The sequence below is a fragment of the Vanessa cardui genome, chromosome 6 (genome assembly GCF_905220365.1).
Source record: "Vanessa cardui chromosome 6, ilVanCard2.1, whole genome shotgun sequence".
Lineage (NCBI taxonomy): Eukaryota > Metazoa > Arthropoda > Insecta > Lepidoptera > Nymphalidae > Vanessa > Vanessa cardui.
This window is the reverse complement of record NC_061128.1, coordinates 15,616,645-15,635,116: the sequence shown is the minus strand read 5'-3', so window position 1 is coordinate 15,635,116 and position 18,472 is coordinate 15,616,645. Positions and strand designations below refer to the sequence as shown.

At 34.9% G+C, this 18,472-nt stretch overlaps 2 protein-coding genes across 2 annotated transcripts in view; both read right to left on the bottom strand.

Moving 5' to 3' along the window:
• Positions 1–14,742, bottom strand: part of LOC124530197 — an 80,405-nt gene extending 65,663 nt beyond the window's left edge. Inside the window, exon 1 of the mRNA XM_047104211.1 lies at positions 14,185–14,742. Within this exon, the coding sequence (XP_046960167.1) occupies positions 14,185–14,371 (187 nt within the window). The 5' untranslated portion in view covers positions 14,372–14,742. The remainder of the gene's footprint in view (positions 1–14,184) is intronic.
• A 227-nt stretch (positions 14,743–14,969) lies between these two features.
• On the bottom strand, positions 14,970–17,547 carry LOC124530374 (THAP domain-containing protein 1-like). The gene is made up of 3 exons (XM_047104526.1): positions 16,724–17,547; positions 16,373–16,553; positions 14,970–16,077 (listed from the first exon to the last, which is right to left on the bottom strand). Exons 1-3 carry the CDS (start codon positions 16,801–16,803, stop codon positions 15,832–15,834), a joined length of 507 nt encoding a protein of 168 aa, XP_046960482.1. The 5' UTR covers positions 16,804–17,547; the 3' UTR covers positions 14,970–15,831.
• Between the last annotated feature and the right edge of the window lie 925 nt (positions 17,548–18,472).

Genomic DNA, 18,472 nt, shown 5'->3' with positions numbered 1-18,472 from the left:
GATATTAGCTAAATTAAATATTTAAGTGAATTCAAAAACCATCATCAAGGAACCTAAAACATTTGATTCTGCGTATTGAGATGTCTCTGTATTTCGGTTTTTGCAAGTCGTTGTAAGTAGCATCCATTCCGCTTCGAAAATTACGCAAAACAATAATATTTATAATTATTAATTTATTATATTTATTTCTGAGTTACAGTACTATTGACACAGGGCAAAAGTGACCACATTGTATTTACTTGCACAGCGGAATACACATATTCGATCTGTGATCGTTATAGTAATTTATGAGATTAATAACATCCTCAACGATTAAAGTAACAAATGTATCGTCCCCGTTTCGGACGACCGTGAAACGTCTGAGATTCAGCCAAGTAGGTATCGGATCCAGATAAGGAGGTCACTACACTTGCATTTGTTTTGATGGCAGGTCAGCGACGAGAAGAGAAATTGAGGGCAACAGGACTCGGATCCTCCGGCTCGCATGCCAACTAGACGCCCCCGTAGATGTCGATGTCAACTGCGTCTTCTAGTTCGGATCCAAATGCATAAACTCCGATCCTTTTAGGGCTTGCATTTTGACTCACCATTAGATTTGGACCATTTTCCAAACTATATTCACCAAAAGTATGCTTTTTTTCCCCAATTTCACTCTCTTGGATCATATGTATCAACATATTATTAAATTATGGATAATTTCCATATTTCTAAAATGAGAAATAACGAATTCTGATACAAAGATTCATTTCCCATCATCTCTCATGAATGTTGAATAATCCGCTCTCAGTGCCGCCCTTCAGCTATGAATATACACTTTAAAATTGAATCAAGCTCAAACGTGTTAACACAACAACCTTTCGAAAAGATTACTCCGTATTTGTTTTTTTCAAGTCATCGGAAACCCTCCCAGGGCAATGGACGCTAAAAATTGTTATTCGGACGACGACATCTTTGACTTTGAAGTGAATTGCGCACAGCTTTATTTGAAGATAGTAAAAACGAACAAAAATATTCAGATACGAAACCAACAAGATTTTAGAAACCCGCTCGGAGTCCCTGCGACCGTCACGATCACGATTCACTAAGCAGCAAATAATAAAATTATGCTAATAATATAATTCAAACGATTTCCTCTCCTCCTAAAATTACGCTGTCGTGTTTAATTAAGATAATAACAATTGAGGCAACTACGACTGGAATGGATTCAGCCACGACGACTTCAGTGTATTCGTCCGATAATCGTGACGGCCGAACGCAGTCAATCAAAACATTAAAAATTAATCAAAATATTCAAATATAGAAAACATACCACCGGCGGCGTCCTGGAGAATGTGAATGGTGTTTACTCACTGTTCAGCGTATAACTTAAAAGTTATACGGTGATGTCGCTGATTGCGCATACGATTGTAATATTGGTTAAGTTAGCTGGATTTTGAAGTCCCTCGAGCTATCGAATTAGGTATGTACAAAGTGACATCTCACCAATATTCCATACGCATAAGGAAATCATAATATGAAATATCTAAACGAATGAGACAGTGCTATGTGACAAAAGGAGATAGCTATATTTCTCACACTTCCCAACGCCGTCACGCACGGATCGCTCGAGAAAGCCGTGGGGAAAAGCGCTTGCGCGCGTTTAATTCATGCGCACATCAACCGACACGCTCTGTACTTGGTATAACAACTAAAACTAAACTTTAACTTGTATATAATAAAAACTAAACTCGTATGACAGCTCTAAAACTATTTTATGGATCATATACCACAATAATGAAAATCTTGTTTGAGAAAATAGCTGCAATGTTGTGTTTATTGAATGTTATATTTATAGAATTATGAAACAGAAAATGGTTATCGTATTCTCTGAAATAAAGTATATTTTCACAGATATAGTACCTACGTACTTACAATTTAGTAGATTTCATGTTGAATTATTTAGTTAAATATCAAGATATAAATATCTCTCTCGGAGGTCATTAGTCAAGAAAACCTTTAACACATTTCGTCCTCCAGCACAAACTAATATAAAATGAAGCCGTATTGTATGTTAAGGTTCTACCATTATATTTAGCGCCTTATCCGAACGCAGTCGCTTCCAAAGCAGTCCAGTGTTCTCTGTATTTGGTGTCAATTAAAACATAAACTTAAGTACAATTCCAGAAAATCATAGGTCAAGGAGCATCTGAAGTTCTATTGTGTGTTGCTCGTACGGACAACTTTAATTGTGTGTATTAACATTTAACAATACAGCAATCCATCACAATAGCGATTTACTCCGCAGCCACGCTCAGTTAGATAAAATAGCTTCTAATTATGTAATCATAATTAAAATAATTCTTCTCAATCAGGCGCGACTTGTCTTTTAATAATTTCGCTTGCCTTTCCTCGTGTACAGATAAGGAAATATAAACTATATAAAAGATGTGCAGAACTTACGAATCTGTAAGATAACTTCGGAAAAAATAAACATATAAATAAAATTTTAACAAAAAGAAAAACCGACTTCAAACAAAACACTATTTTAAAACAAATGAATATGCACGAAAAAGTAATAAAAATAATTGCGTATTCAACATATTTTTAGAGTCTTCCTAAGTTAAATGAAATGAAAAATATTAGACTACTTAAAAGTCGATTAACGATTATATCATGTAGTTATAGTTATTGGTATATTTGGAGCCGGTGTCAGCCACGGTGCCCTTGCCCCAACAATCAAAAGAAAGAAGCGATACGAGCCCCTTGATTGATCCAGTATATTATTGTGTAAAAGGTAATTTGTAAAAAACATATTTGTTAAAGTATTCTCGTATTGTTTTTTTTGATAGATATACTGTAGGGTTTTATTGGCTGACACCGACTCCAAATATAACAATAATTATAACTACATGATATAATCGTTAATCGACTTTTAAGTAGTCTAATATTTTTCATTTCATTTAACTTAGGAAGACTCTAAAAATATGTTGAATACGCAATTATTTTTATTACTTTTTCGTGCATATTCATTTGTTTTAAAATAGTGTTTTGTTTTTTTTTTTTTTTTTTTTTTTTTTTTTTTTTTTTTTTTTTTTTTTTTTTTTTTTTATGGCATAGGAGGCAAACGAGCAGGAGGCTCACCTGATGGAAAGTGACTACCACCGCCCATGGACACCTGCAACACCAGGGGACTTGCAGGTGCGTTGCCGGCCTTTCAAAAAGGAGTAGGCTCTTTTCTTAAAGGTTCCCATGTCGTATCGGTTCGGAAAAACCGCCGGCGAAAGCTGGTTCCACAAAGTGGTTGTGCGAGGCAGAAAATGTCTGAGAAATCGCGCTGTTGTGGATTTTCGGACATCAAGGTGGTGCGGGTGAAACTTAGAATTTTGGCGAGATGTCCGAAGGTGAAATTCAGCAGCCGGGATTAATCCGAACAATTCCTCGGAACATTCCCCGTGAAAAATTCGGTAGAAGATGCAGAGTGATCCGACATCTCTACGCAAAGCCAAAGGATCAAGGAGATCGGAAAGAGCTTGATCGTCGATAACTCGAGCCGCTCTACGTTGGATGCGGTCAAATGGAAGGAGCTGGTACTGGGGAGCACCCGCCCAAAGGTGAGAGCAGTACTCCATGTGAGGCCGAATTTGCGCCTTGTAAAGTTTAAGGCGATGGGCCGACGTGAAGTACTGTCTCGCCTTGCTGAGCACGCCCAGCTTTTTTGAAGCCAATTTGGCTTTGCCTTCCAATTGACCGCGGAACTGAACGAGGCTCGAAATATCAACCCCAAGTATTCCGATACTACCTGTAGCGGCTATCGGAATGTTCTCAAATCGTGGAGATACGACAAATGGTGTTTTTTTAGCGGTTAACGCGCAAATTTGTTTGAAGTCGGTTTTTCTTTTTGTTAAAATTTTATTTATTTTTTGATTTTAAGTGAAGCTGATGTTGACTAACTAATTTTTTTTAATATGGATAGATTAAGCGTTTCGTTTATATGAGTCAGAAACTACTTCGAGGACAATTTCAAAGGAAACTTGCGAATAAAGCAAAAATAGACTTTCGAAAATGCTCATTTAATACGTCACGCGGCGTAAACTACAAGGATCCCTCAAAAGAGCTGTAATCGAACTCAGCAAAAAAACTTTGAAAAAGACCAACTATATTTCGTACATCATATGACATCACATCACATACACAAAATTTGATTAAAGATAGTAAGAAATTCTGCCCCATATCGCACCCTAACTGCGAGCCGTATAGGAGTTCCATCACTACATAGTATAAAACAAAGTCGCTTTCTCTGTCCCTATATCTTTAAATATACGCAACGGATTTTGATGCGGTTTTTTTTAAAAGATAGTGTGATTCAAGGGGAAGGTTTGTGTATATAATACATGAACAATATAGTAAAGAAACACTGATAATTTTAGAAGTTTGCGATGTGATGTCGTATATAAACAAATTCTGTAGTATATTTAGTATCAGTATTGCACCCGTGCGAAGCCGGGGTGGGTAGCTAGTTGAGTATAATATTCGACTATGATAATTACATAAACATAACCACATTACGGAAGGTGACTCAAATATCCAAATAACCTATAAATAAAAGATTCGACCGAGTATCGCTAACGTGCTCCTCAGAATTGTTCCGTTCCCTTCCGTTCCGTTACTTTGTCATGGATCCTGTGCTCAGAACCTTACCAAACTTTCACCAAATTACCCTAGAAGTATATATTTTATAATAAAAAAAGAATTTTCAAAATTGGTTAACGTGATTTTCAGTTATTCACCTATTTGTCGCGCAGATACATAAGGCAAATTTAAGACTTATGTCGTTTTCACATGGATACCATCATCGGAAAAAAAAATAAAAAAAATGGGACCCCACGGGAAGCACTACCTTTCAAACAAAAAAAAAATTATCAAAATCGGTCCACCCAGTAAAAAGTTATGAGGTAACAAACATAAAAAAAAAAAAAAAAAAAAAAAAAAAAAAAACAAAAAAAAAAAAAAAAATACAGACGAATTGATAACCTCCTCCTTTTGGAAGTCGGTTGAAAATAATACTACCGGATCGATAACCTCCTTTTTCAAAAATAAGATTATAACTGGACACATGCCCGACGCATGTGCATTATTATTATAAATGGATGAAAAGAGGTTTTTATTTAAATAAAAACGCGGATTCTACAACAAGTAGGTGCCGCGAGCGAGTGTGTTACTAATTGTAATAATTGTTATCGAGGCGTTCGCAATGTTCTCTCGCCGGTATTTCAACGCGCTCGAAGCTCCTCTCGCCACCGAACAATATGTGATAACTTCAAAAATAAACCAAATCCGTATTTGTAAATGTCAACGATGTATATATCTCAATAAAACGTTTAGAAGTGAGCCTACTAAAGGTAATCACGGACGTAGCGAACGCCTAACCTTTCGCAATTGAAGACGACCATGCGAAAATAAACCTTATTGCGAGGTAGGTAAGGGCGATTCTGACGGCAAATAGTATTGGTTTCATTAGATTTTATCATCGAGGTTATTCGAAGGAAGACGTAAACAGTCGACCGAGAACATAACAAGACTGCAGTGAAACCGTTATATAATTGCTTAACGAAAATTTATTTATTCAACTAATTGTATAAAACAATAACAATAAATATATTTCAATTCGAAAAGCGTTTGCTGAACCCATCACGCATCACTCATGCGCACTACGTTTGTTATAACGGGGCATTGTGTTTGTACCGCGGCTAACTCTGTGGTTCTTAATATGATGTACTTTGAAATAAACCTCTTGTAATAAGGTGATTGAAGAGAAGGTAACAATAATAATATTATTTGTAGGAATTAAGGGTGGGAGCTGCATCAGAAGATAAAGAAGCAATAGACGATGAAAATAATCTCCTCTATTTGGAAAATCCATCTAAAATAACCGTTATATAAAGTGTTTGGCCTCCCTGGGGAAAAGGCAGCTGCTTTATTTTTCATTTAGAGAATTAGAATTACGATACAGCGAAGAAACGCTTTTAGCCTTGATGCAACATTCTAAGCATACATGATTTTGCCAATACCTGTTTTTATAAATAATTTCTACAAAACTTCATGTATAATTATTTAAATGAAATTATCAATTGGTAAAAATATTCGTCTTGTTTTAATTAAGTTATGGTAAGTTTGTACATTTTCCTCGTTATTGCTGTCCTCAGGTGAGGGTTCGCGCCGGCTTTTCCGCTGACCTTTACAAATTGAAATCAAACGCGCATAGATTATACAGCCGCGACTTTTATTGCCGTGAAATAGTTTTACTGTTGACCTTGAAGTTATAATACGATTAATAAGAAACCGATGGAATATAATTTATTCCTAATTAGTCGAATTATGGGTTTTTATTACATAAAGTTTTAGAATGGTAATCGGTTTTAAAATACGACTTGATTGTTAAATTTAAATTTTAAAAATATAACATGTTGTTTATTGTTCGTGGCTCCTGAGCCACACATCTCAGCTACTTGCTGTAAATATTGCAAAACAAAATAACATTATGGAGTGCTATATCTAGACTTCATCAGACTGCTATTTGTTGACGGAACGGCCTCAAGGGTTTAATTTCCCCAGCGCGTGGTTAGCACCCGGGTCTTCATACTTAGCGTGCGTTTCACCTAGACGATAAACTAACAATAAACTCGTGGATTATTATTACAGCATCAACGAATATATCTAAACGAATCTGATCAATCATTTTACTATAAATAACTTCGCGTGTTGACAAAAATACGAAAAAAAAGAAAGTATGTTAAGTACAATAGTAAATATGATTTGATATTATGACACAACGAGATCACCTTCGTCGAACACGTTTTACGACGTTTTCATTCATATTCCGCAGATACCAATACTCAAGGTTGAAAAACAATAAAGTTTTTATCGTTTTATTTTAACTACTCGATGCGACTTTGTTTTGATAGTATTCGTATTAGTGTTAACGGCTGTACGACCCGGCCCACGTAAACACGCAACGACGCCGAGAATTTACAAAAACAAAGCAGGCACTGAAGATCAATATCAACTCGAAACAGTCAAAACAATCTTATCAAAACATTTCAAGTTAAATATAGTTCTGTAAATGAGGCTGAGAAAATTATACAAGACTTTATGACATCATTATAAAGCAAAGTCGTCCCTATGTATACTTAGATTTTGATGTTTTTTTTAAAAAGATTACATGGACAATATAGTAAAGAAACACTGATAATTTTAGAAATTTCTAATGAAATGTCGTAAATGAACCATTTCTGCCTGTCTCACTATTGCCAATGCGAAGTCGGGGCGGGTCGCTAGTTTAAAATATTTTATTTTATTTACTTTGATTGCAGAGCCAATCGCCGGGGTGGTGGCATCTCTTATCATCTCATGCGGTCGTCAAGTCTTTGGTTTCCAGGTGACCTGAATTATGTTGCACTGGAACTTAGAAGCTCCACTATATACGAGACTCAAGTTCAAATTTACTTACAATTAGTTCCGTCTAGTCTTGCTCCTAATAGCACTGTAGGCATATTGTATATATGGCTTGTCTAAAAAACTAGTTTGGTTTTGAAGTAGTGTATGTATCGTTGTCAATGACATGCTGAAGCTTGTAATTGTCAATTGTTTTATTTAAACATCGCACAGTGAATAATACGAGGCCTTAATGTACGATGTACGAGCGTGTTGCGCCGGCACTTGATGTTCAAGTTCATCGCCCACATTTTGAAGACAATAAGTCCAAGGTAAGAGCCGTGGGGGCGGACAACGCTGAAAACTATTCATATAATAAAAGGGCGTACAGAGGCACATGCCTGTGTATATGATCGTCTAAAATATTAATTCAGTCCACACTTATTCATTAAATTTAGTTTTAGTGTACGAATATAACTAATCAAAATGATTAAAGAGATCGTTCGGCCCAACATGCCTCGGTAACATTTCATAATAAAGCTGAATTATAATTTCTCGTTAGCAGTAAACGATGTAGATCGCGCCGAGGGTCGATCTAACCGCTCTCTTTACTCAGGGACTTATTAAGAGGATATTACCAAATAACTATACGCGGATCGTAATCGAAACCTCACTAATTGCAAAAGCGTATGTTCATAATATAACCGCTGCTCATAATACGAGACAAACCCCGACTCGGATAGTCCGTATTCCGTTGCAGTAAGATTCCGTTTCGCTCGTCGTCGTCTTTACGCAATGGCATTAGCGCGGGCGCCGGAGCGCGCCCAACGGAACGTTACTTGTATCTTTTCATACATAAATCATCTAATTATCGTTATACATAAGGTTATAAACATATTATAAGTAATATTTACAAAACTAGATTAAATGATCACGCGGAAGTGATTATGATCATATCAAAAGTCCATACAAATAGATTGTAGATAAACGTTCACACATTCAGAGTACTAAGTGTTGAAGGTATGGTAAGCAACCTTCGGAGAAAGTTGAAACCAGATGTTAGCGTTACACAACAATGCTTCGATTTGAGATGAAAGGGGAAATTTATATAGAAATCTGTACGTATTGAGTTCCTTTCTACTGTAAGATATTATTTTATACTTGAGATAATAATATCGAGACACGAAATATCTTGCTTGCACTCGACACCGCTTGCTGAATTCTTTATTTTATAGTTGCCTATTCTTTGCACAAGATAAGAGTATATAGTTGAGCGAGGATATAAGTTACATCGTTGTGGTCACGGGGAGTGGTTCAGAGCTTCCAGAAATTAATAAAACGGTAAAATTTTATTACGGATTTAACATTTTTATAGAAACTACCTATTTACAATCTATACTTTTCTAAAATAAAATGAATATTTCCAAAAGAATGCTCGCACGGTACATGGACATAACACGTGATTTGAGTGCAAAACGAATGACTTTAATTACCAACAGTAGCTTATTAACTGAAAACATTTAGCTGCAATCTCGGCGATCGCAGAACACAATGGAAACGGCATTTCCTCCGCGAAACAATAAGGACCGGCGCGGGCGCTCATGAGAACGTTTTCACTGGCCTTTGAATTTTTAGGGCGAATTCACAGGTTCAGTCATGGTCGACGCACAATCGACCATTATTACTATTGATAAGACAATTGTTATCAATTACGAAACTGCATCGCACTAGTTCAAAGGCAAAAATAATATAAACAGTACAAATGATTATATTTACTATTTGCAGCAGAGATGTAAACTACAACGCCACATTACTTCGGATTGGTCGATAAAAAAATATCAGAATGTCTTGCAACAGATGCATCTTGCAAATCACTTTCATCGCTTATTGACTGCGAAATGTATTTCGCATTAGAATAAAAATCACCTCATTGTAACACATACAGGGAAATGTATAAATACCTCCCCAGCTTCGAGTAAGCACATATACGTATTGAATCTCGACACTCCTCGATGCGTCTCAGCCCTAAATACACACAAGACAACAGTCATTGTTACTAACAATCTGCTGGACTCCATCCAAATCAAGATTTCTTACTTTAATTTATTTATATCCTTTTGTTTTATGCTAAGTTATTTTAAAATAAGTTTCAAAATAAACACGTCTACAGTGAACTTTTGTCGTGTTATAAATTAATAATATTTAAATAGGTACAGAAACGACATTAGCGAGGTTAGTCGTTAATAGGCTAATATTGTCATGACCTAATTTGTTTCTCTTGCTCGGTGGTAAAAGCAGACACCATGAGGGAACCTGTATTTGGTTGGATACCATTCTATCCGGTTTCTACGCCAATCTTCATTGGAGCAGCATATGAGCTCCAAATGTACTCCTAATCGAAAAACGAGACCTTTCCCCAATAGAGAGAGAAAAACATTCTTGCTTATAGACATTACCATTATTTTATAACATAGTTTCTGATCATATGGTTGATAATTTTAGCGAACACTAATGTACAATAAAAGTGCTATATTATCAAAATTGTCGGCACGTCCGCGACACGCCGCGCCGGGACATGATAATATTTTCATTGTCTGTTTGTTACAAAAACTCGATTATGATTCTTCATGAATCACGGACCCCGGCCGACAGATGAGGCTCGCGTCCATTTCGGACGGCTATCGTTACTGTTTTTGCTTGCTTTGTTTTTCCCGACAAACCTTTGAACTTTGAAATGATTATGACATAAAATAATTTAAAGTTTCGTTTTTAATTATTTAACTTCTTAAATATACATGCGACATAGTTGGCTTGTGGAAACAATTACTAAAGTGTTTCAAACATTGTACGTGAATTTAAATTGAAATTAACAAATACATATATTCCTAATAAATCTATTTAAAATTACCGCATCAAAATCCTTCGCGTAATTATAAAGATCTAAGCACACACAGGGACAAACAGCAGTCAGCGACTTGGCTTTATAATGATGATTTATTTCCTGCAACAAACGTATTTTAACATCAAATTAAGTTTGCAGTCTCCACAGTACGATAGATCCCGTTTTGAGTGCAATGCCTACGTCACAAAATCATGAAGCCATGATTTTAATTTACAATACAATGACAAAAACAAACTGCTTGTTTATTTAATTTGCTATTAAGTAGTACTGAATATCCTCTAACTATGTTACAATCTAAATATACGTCCCTACACCACAGTCACAGTACCAGTCAGTAACATCAAAAGACATAAAACATCAAAATAAATATGCGCCAAGAAACCTTGTTTTAAATGACAATTTAATATCTGAGCATTTAAACAATTACTAAAATGAATTTAAATAATTGACTTATTAATTACAAACGTTTGACTAAATGTAAAGTGTATGTAATTAATGCGAATTAATAATCCCTTTCATTAGACAATACGCGTTAATTGTAAGAGATACTTTCTTCAGGCTATGGAACGAATGTTCAAAGAGTTGACGTTCCAAGGTAATTCCCTCTTCATGAAGCATCGCACAACAATGGCTGATTGATGGAGGCTTACGAAACTCCCAAAGTAACGAATACAATGGCTCCGGTGACCAAGGTTCCTGTCGATGACAACGTTTTACCTTTTTACTGGAGTTTTTCAAATTAATGGGCAGTTAATATCGGTAATCAGAAAGACATTTTAGATAATTATTAACGATTACAACTTCAATAAATTACACGTTTTAAAATAGAAATCACAAGTAACGTGGCACTATAACGTATGGAGTTCATCAATACGAAGTAAATGAGCTAAAAGCTAAAACTCGAGAGTTTTATTTGTTTGAATGGCGTAGTAATGCTTATTTGTGTAGGAGACTCTAATGCTAGTGTATTATTAATATATCATTTAGTATTATGGATGATTTGTTTTGTAGATGAATGTTTTTTTTTAATCTACATTTCTGCTAGATTTACACACAATTTAATTCTGTAATAGTCGATCTCACGCGCTTATACATACAGTCTGCGTGAATAGAGAATAAATGGTAAACTACCAAAGGCAGGCCAGTGCCATATAAATGCACAATAATTGTACCGTCACACGAATTCCAAAGTCCTAATTGCTTCGTGGTAGGACTTCGTGCAAGCCCGTCTGGGGTTGAAGGGCGAGTGAGCCAGTAACTGCAGGCACATAGAACGAAACACCTTAGTTGAAAGGTTGGTGCGCATTGGCATGTTTTATTTTTCTAACAAAGCCAACACCTATGAGCGGTGGTAGCCACTCACCTGGCTCGTTTGCACGTCAGCCTGACCACTGTATCTGTATACATAAAGTAGCATAGATTTACATCGATAATTAGAAATAGGTTTAACTCTACTTCCTGGACAAGTTAACATACTGGCTTTGTTAGTTACTTACAAGTGAAGCTTGTTATTATACAACGTACATATTGCAAAAAGTTTATTTATTAAAAACAATGTTTGTTATCCTCGACGAGAACTTCGGTGAAACATAAGAATTATTTAACTAAAACATAATTTTAAACACTGAAAACATTTGTGGCCAAAAAGCATTAGAATTGCATTGATCTTGAACACAATAACGCGAAACGCCTCTCATACCGCAAACCGCAGAACATAATAAATGAGGGTAGTTACGACATGCAGGCAAAAATGATGTAAATGAATTCCACATAACAATGGAATATGAAAGGTATCCGCGGAAAAACTACGACACTGCAATGTAAGTCAAACGCTCTTTTTATAAACAGCGCAACTTGCGATACACGCAGGAAACCTTAATCAATGTATAGCGGGTGGAGGTTGCAGTTTCAGAACTAATTCAGTTATACACTATCCACCAGATACTAACGCAATGATACACACAAGGCACGCTGCGCTTTAACTCTCTAACACTGGCTTACTATACTTGAAATTGACACGACCGACCACTGCAGAAGGGCTTCCTCCTAGTAGGCTTACCTAACAACTCAGTCACTGCAAAATCTGGCTCGCCTAGTTCATGCACCAGAAAGTTGACAACATTCCTATTCCATATTTTACACGCTCGACTACGCATGCATTTTAGTCAACTAATATTCCATTACATTCTAAACATAAAATATAAAAATAGGCTCTGTTTCAATTAGCTTAAGGTTCATGTTTAATGGAGTCGTAAACTAGGCGTGCATTGTTCGTGGTGGCACGCAAGTGCGTTACCGGCTTTGTAATGCTAATGTTCCCACACACACGGCTACCAGTGGTTACGCAAGCAACGCGTAACTCAGCTAAGGTCGGTGCTCGGAGTTTCACAGTTGAAAAACATATATTTCCACTTCCAGCTACTAATACCTGTTTTAATTATATTTTTTACGATATCACACATGCCCACTCCGCTTTATTTCTTTAGCAAATAATGTACGATTAGTGAAAGTCGATGTCAGATTACTTGAAATAACGAAAGTTGCGACTCATTCCGCTTAATTTGTCTTCAATTCAATTTGAAAACGTTTATATTTTAACTTTTTAACGGTACAATCGGTACAATACACTTGATTATCTTAATTCTAAGTTAACTTGAATTTTGTAAATAAGTCGATAAATATTTATTAAATAATTTATTTTGTCATTTGTAAATCATACACAGAGTACGCAAATGATCACCTCCAGGAATAAAAACACAAGTCGCCATGTGGAGGCGTGGGTGGATGTTTTTTCGACTGACTAATGTTTTATAGTTTGTGAAGATTCGTGAATAACACGCATTAATGTAATATTAAGCGCTTACTAGTGACGACGATTGCGAAGGACTTTAATGTGTGTAAAATAACTTTGTTGTTTTTCTAGATGAATCGACATAAATAAATTATTCTAACTGGTTTTATTAATTTGTTGTTTTTTAATACCTAACTATAAATAATAAACTTTACGGGCACAATTCAAATATTTTAATAAAGTTAGAAAACGTAAGGAATACGTAGTAGTATTGAAATTACCTAGAAACTAAATTAACAACAACTATTCGATAATATACGAATGCCGTTTTAATTTTATAACAAAACACTATTAAGTAATGCCCGCTCATTCGAATGCAATTAGGTACGAATAACTCAATATACCGGCGCTCGTAACGTGACGATAAAAATATTTTGGGGCTTATTTGTACTGTAATAGAACATTGAACCGAAATTGTTGCTTATATTTAAAATTATTTTTTATATAGTTAGTAAAAATATATTATATTAGAGAAAAATGTGTTTGATGAGATAGAGCAGCGCGCGGTATAAGTTGGATATTGTTCCAGAAACTTGGCAAACAGCATTTTCATCCCGGTATATTTTTCCAGGTAGCACATGTGGTACTATGGCAAAAAATGTAGATCTCCGACTAGGTATTATGACATCATTAAGTTGCCTAGAAATCGCTCTTCAAATTATGTCAACCTACTCACATAAAATAATCACTTGACACCTCATTAAAAAAACTCACGCAATTAAATAATCAGGTAGGTACATATTTGGCGCTCGGTTGCCATAAGTTATTAGTAAAGGGCAGTCCCTTTACTAATAACTTATGGCAACCGTGGATAGATCATCGCACATCTTTACCGAAGGCCAAGGGTTCAAGTCGAGGAAGTCTGTTTTTATGTTTTGTGTAAATAATACATTTTGAACCGGGTAGTGATAAAAAACCTTCGAGAAACTTACAAGCCGAATGATATTCTGCGACATGTTTATTCAACAACCTGCCTCTGCCACACGCAGAGTAAACCTCATCCAATTCCTCTTGAACTCACCTGGTATATAACTCTTGCCTTCCTTCCTCTCGCTCTGGTCCTCGGTCCGAGCTCCCGCTGCTTCTGACTCCACCGTCACCTCAGAGGACCCACTGTCCTCCTCACACCTCCCATCATGCACGGCCAATAGAAAAGCGCACACACACACCAAGGTGATCCTTATGAACTCGCGCATCGTGCTAAGCATCGGCAGCTGGTACGTGGACGTCTGTAAGGGCCATTTTTGAATCACTAGTCGATAACACGTATGATCCGACCCAACAGTCACATTTTCGCCGATTGCAACTTGCTACGCGTTTCCTTCAATGACATACGTGGTAGACATCAACATTGTTTAGAAAACACTCACTCGCGTATATGTATGTGTATCTATGCTATATCACATGCCTCGACAAACACATGCACAAATATTTCGCGATAATATATCGATTAAAAATATTTCGAGCACGACTTTGGAACGGAATGTTTTTCGATCGATTTTAAATTCAAATTCGGAACACGCGGACACACGACTGCGTTTCGCGGCACTAGCGAAGGTACTGGCTCGCTCGTTGGTGGGAGTCATCCCCCACTAGTGCGCGACTGCGCGACTGCGCGGGCGCAAGCCTTCAATGGACGCACAACTCGCACAAGCCGCCGCAAGTATCTTATGATCACACTCATAAGTACTGAGTGACTTTGATGTTCATTTTTAATTACGATACAAAACACAAAAAGAAACTTTTTAAATATTTAAACAAATTGATTTTAACACATTTATTCATGTTATTACACATATTTAAACGCTATTTACATTTCAATTATAAAATGTAGGAACTTACACGCATAAACAATACATACTTTAATGTGATACAATAAATCAGTCTTTGTTGAATTGTCTGGCCACTGCTTTATAAATTTAAAATTTTATAAAGCTATTTTGATATAAGAGAAAGGTCATAATCAAAGTGTACATGATGCCACTATCAATTGGTATCCTCCCTCAAACAGAGTTGGCATACATTATCACATATATTTTTGAACCTGTTTCACAAATGGTGCTCAATTGATGTGCCCATTTATCTGCATCAAATGAGTATGCACTTCGAGAACATAAATTATTAATATTCAAATAACCAGCTCTTTTACATGTACATACATACGAGACTATGGAATCACTGACAGATTATATATTTAAATATTATAGATATAAAATATTTTTAACAACTGCAGTTTGTTCAGTCACATGTTTTGTAAAATAACTATTGATACAAAACAGAAAAAATTATGTACAAAATAAAACCTTTAAGTATATTTTTTCAATTATAAACTAAAGGACTTAATAGTTTTATAAGGATTTTTTATAATAAATTAATATTTATTTACATTACACATACTAATACAGTTAGCATGAGTACAGAGTACATATATATTACTTTAAGATTTCTATAGATCACTATGTGTTCCTTTAATTATCCCTTTCCTGTGAATTATTTACTTAAGCATTTAAAAAAAACTATAAATATTAAGAAGTATAAAAAAACAAATAGCAGTGACTCCCTCAAGGGACTAGTAAAACATAGGCTATGTCCATATAGAGCACATCCCGAGTCACATGTACAACGAATAATCTGAAAGAGAGACAAGGCTCATCCATATACTTGATATTTACTTGTTTCCCGAGAGCTTGTCTTCCTTATATCTGATAAGATGCTTAATTATACGCTTCATTCTCTCAAGTTTCTTCTTGAGTCTCCTTCGGCCTTGCCACATCATCTGTAATCTACGTTTTCTGTTCTCAGCTATAATTTCGAGTCTGTTTACTTTAAATTTTAATTTCATCACTTCATCCGAGTCTGACGGCTTCACATCAATTGGAAGATTTGAAAAAGTTGGTTTTGGTATTTGACAAGCCTGTAAGGAATATTGCATTTCAGGTTCAATTCAGAACAACTAGTAACAACAAAAATTATATTCATATTTAATATAATAATATTATTAATTTAACTTCAGGTTAATATCTAAAAGATAAAAAAAGTTAAGAGCTTTAAAAGATCATTATTTGTATAATCTACATTCAGTATTCATATAATTCCTCTTTACATTTCTCAAATCTCATCAATAACAATTAATTGCTTGAAGTCTGTTTGATTGCTATATTTTTATTAACTTTCTATTTTAGAAAATTAACAATTAAAACTTCACTTACAGAAATATTTATAGATGGGATAGCGTCTATGGATAGGCGGCGCAACCCACCCTCTGTTATGTAGAAATCCTTTATATCAAAATGTTCAGAACACACTGCACTAAATGCTGAAGCTGACCATTCATTCTCACGGTTCACAGCTATCTCCCATAGGCACCTTCGATCAGGATCACGAGGAAATCTGTAACAGAAATTTAATATACTAAATAAAATAATTATGTTGAATATTCTCAAGAAAATCAGTCCAAACTGGAAAGTTATAAGAGTTAGTAAAGTAAAAAAAGTAAAAGGTTTTTGCATTTCAAGTTACAAATATTAAAAGTATTAATATAAAAAGGAATTAACAGAAACCTGTGAAATGTAATCCCATCTTTATTCTTAGATATTTTTGTAGATGTGTTTTTGCACATAGCGACAGCGCAGCACACCATGATATAAGGCTTTTTTAACTTTCCAAATAAATCTATTTTCCTAACAACTTTTTTAAGTTCGGTTAATTTTTGTGCTTGGAAACTTTTATCCAACCAATAAATCACAATAAGTCAGCAGGAAGGTGCCAAATTACGAAGATAATTATATCGGTGTGGTCGAAGACACTAGTGATTTTATACTTTTTAGAGACTACAAAATATTTTTTATTTTGAATATTACAAGGAAACATTACAGGATTTGACATTGATGTTTAAATTCCTTTTTAGGTTGACAAAAACGGCAGTACCTTCCAGTGTTTTGAGCCTATTATAAAGCCAAATTGTATTTTTGTCAGTTATTTATTTTTAAATAATATATAATAATAAATAACCTCTAGACAGAATACAATTGCGTCGCGAATTTACTTAGCGTTTAAACGAAATGGTATCTCGGAATGAAATCATCATAAAGATCTCTAGTAGGTGGTGCTGTGAAGAACTCGGAATGTTAAGAGTCTGATTCAAATCAACTTGAGACCAAACGATTTAGTTGTCATAAAATCCTTTTAATAAGTCAGTTGTACCAAAGCACAAATATTTTTGAGTCACGATAAAACTCACAAATAATTTTGTTTAGATTTCTTTAAATTAGTAAACTATAAAGTGGAATAATTTAAAGAGTAGTGCTATTGACACAAAAAAACCATAGGTCAGTTACGATGTTTTTTGTTGGTAAATAACTAAAAAATACCTAATAACTTTTATTACAGAATAATATAGTTTCAAAATATTCAATTACAAAATTTAAAAAAACGTAACTTGTTTATATGTTGAAGCATATTTTCCCATCAAAAACATAAATGTAAAATGAGAGCCAAGTTCAGTATTATGAAATATATCTTAGTTGTTGACTTCAACGACAGAATAATTGAGATCTAAATTGGTGCCAAGTTCCAGTCAGAACTTAATCTACAATACATTATTCTAAATTATAAGGAGAAATGTTATTTTATGTAGTATTAAATGAATTTCAGGAAGAACAATGGAACTTGGTACCAATTTAGATCTCACTTCTTTTGACGTTGAAGTCAACAACTAAAATATATGTCATAATACTGAACTTGGCTCTCATTTTATATTTATGTTTATGATGGGATATCATTACTTATTGCACATAAATTATTAGTTGGTACTTATTAATAACAAAATTAATACCAAATGGTTGTTGTTAAACTGTTGTTTAATTCTCTTTCTTATGTTACGTTCTATATTTTTGCGCGCATTCAATATCCGGATTTTTTATGTTTTTTATTTCATTTGGTCAAGTCGGCGCAGTATAACTTGCGCAGACGGTTGTACTCTACAATTGATCTCTCTTTTGTCTTAATTTGACCAGATAAAAATTGATAAGATGTACCTCATCTAAGGTTTTAACTCTGGAGAGGCCAACATAAGCCTGCCCTTTACTAAATATAGAGGAGCTTATATTGAGTAGAGAACTGTCAAGGCTAACGTGCTTATGATTCGTGAATAGTAGCAGAATATGACAAGCAAATAGGGACTTGTTCCCAACTTAATATCTGAAACTTAGTTTTTACTCATTCAATTAAATTATGTTTAAATTGTATTGTAATTTTAAGTACGCTATTCACAAGTCTTTTGCTGTCATCAGCATACTTGCTCGATACTC

Coding starts and splice junctions, on each gene's coding strand:
- LOC124530374 (XM_047104526.1), bottom strand. CDS start 16,803: ATGGTGTGCTGCGCTGTCGCTATGTGCAAAAACACATCTACAAAAATA. Junction 16,554..16,723: donor GATGGGATTACATTTCACAG/GTTTCTGTTAAT, acceptor TTTCTGTTACAG/ATTTCCTCGTGATCCTGATC. Junction 16,078..16,372: donor TCCCATCTATAAATATTTCT/GTAAGTGAAGTT, acceptor TATTCCTTACAG/GCTTGTCAAATACCAAAACC.